We start from the raw sequence: 5,251 nt of genomic DNA, 5'->3' as shown, positions 1-5,251 counted from the left end.
CTGGATGGCATGAGCTCATGCTGTTCAAATGCAACCAAGTAATAACCTCATAACAGAAATGAGAAACACTCATTAACAGGTTTTGGTTTATTAATGAAGTTACAGTCCATTCAAAACGGTTCTGTAGTGTGAAATATAAAAAAAATCATCCCTTTGAGAGAATTTCACAATTCATAACAAAACCAGAAAAAACGTGTCCGCTAGGAGTTTCCCTTCAATTCTGAGGTACACTTCCTATGTGCTGGCCATTAAATCCAGTTAGAAAACATTTGAAATGAGAAGTCCTGTAATATTATGCAAATGTAGCAGATATTGTAGTTATGTGCAAAAATACAAACATTTCAAGGTACAAACACTGTCAAAAAAAAGTTCTGCTGGTAGACTGAAGCTGGCACTTGACTAGAGATAACAAGCTTGATGTCACAGACGAACAAAACTACATTATTCAAGTGATTTTCTTTTAAACCGGTTAAATAATTACTTCCTTAAGTACATCATGGAAATGTTTGAAAATAATAAATTAGAACCTAAAAGGATTTTAAATTAGCTCTCATTAAATTACTGAGCAAACACTACTGACAGTGCCATCTAAGCCAACTTCACGATGATCACAAAAGTGTGCTTCGTAATTGCTAGTGGTCACATGACAGAAAAGCTAAAGTTACTAGCAACTTGGATTGTACCTTTGATAAGATAACTTTTGTGCAAACGGTGTGTTAAAAATGCACTTAAAACCAACGAGACAGAACAATCCGTACGCTTTGGTGTTATTGTTTAACGTCATCCCTTCAATTGAGAGGATCCAATAAGGTCAAATACTTGCACTGTTGACCTTCAACAGATCCAAATACATCCACATATAAAATTATACATAAAAACCCAACAAAAAGAACACGTTTCTCAGGTAACTGGCATTAACGATGGAACTGGCTGTGGTACAAGATGCACTGATAAAGAGGAACCTTTCAAAGTGCAAGTTACATAGATAAACAATAGAGAAACCAGCCTGACTGAATAATGTTTGGCATTTGCATGGCCACTTAAAATAACAGTAACATTTTGAGCGGTTGAAAAAAACTACATTAACCTGCTCAGATGAGTATCTCCGTCCTAGCAGAGTTTCCTCCTTCCAGTTGACTTTAACATATGCTGTCCAAACTGAAAAAGAAGTTGCAGAAAATCATGATGGCACTAAAATGAAATATGCGAAGAGAACATTTTTGAGCGATTTCCCTTACCAGTGGTGTTTCTACGTGGGTCTTATTCTCAGGAGCCGGCAAGCTGAAGTTGCCATCACATTCGCTGTCGCTCCGGTAGCGGTGCGCAAACTTGCGTTTCAGGGCCTCTGCGATTAAAGCTGCAGCGTCTGTGGGCTCCACGGCTTTTGGTTTCGTGTCCTCTTGATGACTGGGAACGAAAGGATAATTGAAACTTACTGGTAAGTGTTTATGATGAGGTTTGTATGGCACGGCTATAACATTTACCTCTTAACTGAGCGCAGCTTCACTTTCCCCATGTCTTTCAGTACGTCCAGCATGTTGGGGAGCTCTGGCTTTTTAGGTGCCAAGTCCAGTACTGGACTCTGTTCCGCCTTTTTCCCACGCCGCTCTCGGATGAGGTCAATGGCAGAATAGCTTCTCTGCAAGCCAGGGGCAGGACACGGAGGAGGTGGAGGAGGAGGAGGAGGTGGTGGAGGTGGAACTGGAGCCATTTGTGGAGCTTGGGGTACAGGGGGACCACCTGGTGCCGGAGCTGAAACAACACAAAAATTGTTTAAATGGCTAAAAACAACCATTACCAAAGCAAAATGCAACCAATACTGAAAATCTGGTTGTTAGTTGTTAAATAAAAGAAATCAATCAAGAATTAATTGTTGTAGATGTTTTGAAACATTTGCATGTACTAAAGGTAAGTAGAATTCGTTCATTTTTGCTGTTAAATAAAACTAAAAACCATTACAACTACTTTTTCTTTCATTGAAATCAAGCTGAGTTTTAAAATAAAAAAAGTAAAAAAATATATATATATATATATATATTAATATATATATATAAAATATCTAAAAGGGTTTCTGCAGGTTTTGTGAAGGTAAATTTTAAATCTTTTTAAAACCAACTAAAGACAAAATTATGGAATGAATTGAAGAGGACACTTAGAACATCATTAAAGTTAGAGACTATAATAAAAACAGATATATGCCTGTAGGATCAGAAAAAGTTAGTTTTTTTTCCCCAAAGGGAAAATGTATTAAGGGAAAGTTATTTATTTTTCTTATGCATTAATAGACATTTGTTCTTGTTTTGAGCATAAAACCACTTATTTTTGTGAAACTGTCAATTTTGCATCTCACAAAAAAAGTATCATGATTCAAGGAAGCTGAGATTTTCCATATTGGAAAACATTTTTTTTTTTTTAAATGCATGCTGCATCATATTCCCCCGGTTTCACAGACAAGGCTCAAACCTAGTCCCAGACTAAAACTAAGTCTGGGCTATTTCAACTGATCGATCTTAAAATATATCAAGGCCTTTGTTTTGTCTCAAGAGGAACACCAGTCCTCCATGTTTATAAATATTACCTATATGGCCTAATCCTGGCTTTAGTCTAAGCCCCACCTGTGAAACCAGACCTTTCAGCTCTGATTTCAGAACTGTAAACTGCAAATATCAAAAGAAAAACTACTTCAAAATACTAAAATTGTATTGCATTATATACACCTGTGGATTGAGCACTCTGCTCCTGTGCCTGAACGATCTGTGCAATCTGCGCTCTAAGTTTGGCCAGCTCAGTTTCCAGAACGCTGATTTTCTGAATGGCTTCATCGTTGATGATCGTCTGACTCTGTGGTGCAGGTTCAGCCTGGTGCAAACTGGGTAATGACCGCCGACGTCTCATTGGTCTGCACTGCTGGGTGCGGAAAAACAACCCGGAATCCGCCTCAAACCTGAAGAACACACGTATGATAATTACGATATTCAATTTTCTGTTTTATAAATAATTTTTTTAATATTTGACCTATTTCTGCCAGTGTCATCACTCTCATCTCTTTCCATCCAGCCCACATCTGCGAGTGTGGCCACAGGTCCATTTGGCCCATTTGTATTGTTGAGGAAACTCGCTCCTGCGGAGAATGGATGAAGCTACACGACCCAAAGACAAGGACAGTTAATAATTATACAGCACCTGCTCGGGGCACTTTACAAGTCTCACAACAACAACAAACAAACCCTCACAGACATTCAAGCACTCAAACAATGTCAGAACTACAACAGCGGAGCGAGCACCAAATGTTTTCACAGCCACGGCAAAGAAAACAGCACCAGGGAAACCGGTTTAAAATCGCCTAGTGATTAATAAAGCAATTACAGCCGGCATTCGGCTCCTTTATCAAGAGGAAATCAATATTAACGCCAGTAAAATAAGTACTTTTTAAGCAAAACCTTTTTTTGGCCTAGATTTTTTCGACAATGAACCAAAGAACTGACCTAAAGCAGACATGCTGCATTCCTGACATACAGGACAGCTGGAAGGAAGGGCAGAGAAGAGAAAACAGAGACGGTAATAAAAGTTTCAAGGTGAATATAATGTCATCACAGTTTTGTTTTTAAAAGTTAAGACAGTAGGAAAAAGCTAGATTAGATATTGTGAGATGAAACCTCTCCCTGTGATTTATGATTGTTTATTGTCATCACACCGATGGAATCAAAACAGAACAGGACAGAAATATGATGATAAGGGAGAACTGAATAATGACAGGCCAAAATGGAGAACGTTAAATGCTGTAAAAAACGAAAATGCTATAAAAGTGGAAAACGCTATAATAATAATCGAATGAAAATCAACGAAGACTACATGAAAATATTAATATAGTAAATGAATGCAAATACAAAATGTTTTTGACACATTTGAATAAACAAAGACTAATATTGTACCTGAAAATGGACACGAGGGCAAGGTGCTAAGGGAAGACTTGTGGCAATTCTTCTGACAATACTCCTAGATGATCCATAAGGCTTTGATGATGATCCTACAGCCTAAGAGAGAAAGAAAGATAATCATTCTTCTAATCACAGCATGACCTGCACATATAATTCTGTATATGAACTTACCAGGTCCATTTCTATCCGACTATGATTTCCACTCATCTTGTAACTTCACTCGAAGAAGATCGGTCTCATCATCACGAAGGATCTGCGCTAAGTCATCTTCAGATCAAAGCCTAAAAAACTTGTTACAATCACATTCACGCTTACATGTTTTATTCAACGTTTAATCTTTTAGAGGACCCTGGTTTTCCACATCAAAAAGCTATGATCCCTGTAAACTGTCATTCTCACATACCAGAAGAGCATCTTGTACAAACGTGTCTCCTCCACTCCTACTTTCCTAAACACTTACTATATTTCAAACAGCCACTGGTCAACGTGATGCTCACCATGACATTTACCATAAAAGTCTGAGGTAGGCTACTAAACATTTTCTAGTCGTTGCTTCGTAACGCTGAGCGTTTGTCACTAATAGATACCGCATACCGCATACAGTTAACTGTTAGTGAACTGTCTACAAACTTTACACAAAGGTTAAAGTCGTTAAAACCCAAGAGTCGTTGTTTTTAGTGTTGTGCTGAAATCGCTGTTAGTTGTTAAAAGAAGTTGTCGCGATTTCTAATAATAAAATATTGCTATCTTACCGTGTAAAATGCAGTGTAATAGACTTGTGATCTTAGTTGTGCTAGGCTAACGCTGTCCAGCGGTTACCTGTGTTTTTCCACAGTGTTGGAACAGACATTTGGGAAGAAGGGCGGGACTTAGCCGTATTGGCCAATGGATTTTGAGAATATTCCAACAATGGGTGGGTTCTATGAGTATGGAGTCAACCACTGGTTTTGAGTAGTTGATTGACAACTTAACTGTCCAGTCATGAGTGACACATGACTCACATACACGAGGCGAGCAGGAATGCATCCAAGGAATGAATTTACTGGATTTCGGTAATGAGTGGTAGTTGGATGATTATGACCGGTTTTAAAAGAAGACAATTTTTATGTTATTAATTTAATTGTGTTTAGTTTTACAATCATAAATAACAATTTTCCATCGTAAAATCGACGTTTTATAAAAGATAATAATGTACAATAGGCTACTGAATACTCACACTTACAACAACAAAAAAGATGTAAAGCGTTGGTTATGTGAAAATCATTTAAAATATTTGTCTAAATAAAAAAAGTATGCAGCATGTAGTTATTTTT

General features: G+C 37.6%; 1 protein-coding gene across 1 annotated transcript; it reads right to left on the bottom strand.

Annotated features, from left to right (window-relative positions):
* Positions 1–72: 72 nt before the first annotated feature.
* Positions 73–5,232, bottom strand: mtfr1 (mitochondrial fission regulator 1). The gene is made up of 8 exons (XM_043225713.1): positions 4,691–5,232; positions 4,110–4,219; positions 3,933–4,034; positions 3,016–3,140; positions 2,718–2,944; positions 1,485–1,752; positions 1,239–1,407; positions 73–1,158 (listed from the first exon to the last, which is right to left on the bottom strand). Exons 2-8 carry the CDS (start codon positions 4,143–4,145, stop codon positions 1,111–1,113), a joined length of 975 nt encoding a protein of 324 aa, XP_043081648.1. The 5' UTR covers positions 4,146–4,219; positions 4,691–5,232; the 3' UTR covers positions 73–1,110.
* Between the last annotated feature and the right edge of the window lie 19 nt (positions 5,233–5,251).

Source organism: Puntigrus tetrazona, chromosome 24, assembly GCF_018831695.1.
Source record: "Puntigrus tetrazona isolate hp1 chromosome 24, ASM1883169v1, whole genome shotgun sequence".
NCBI classification, from domain to species: domain Eukaryota; kingdom Metazoa; phylum Chordata; class Actinopteri; order Cypriniformes; family Cyprinidae; genus Puntigrus; species Puntigrus tetrazona.
This window is presented reverse-complemented; position numbering and strand designations above follow the sequence as displayed.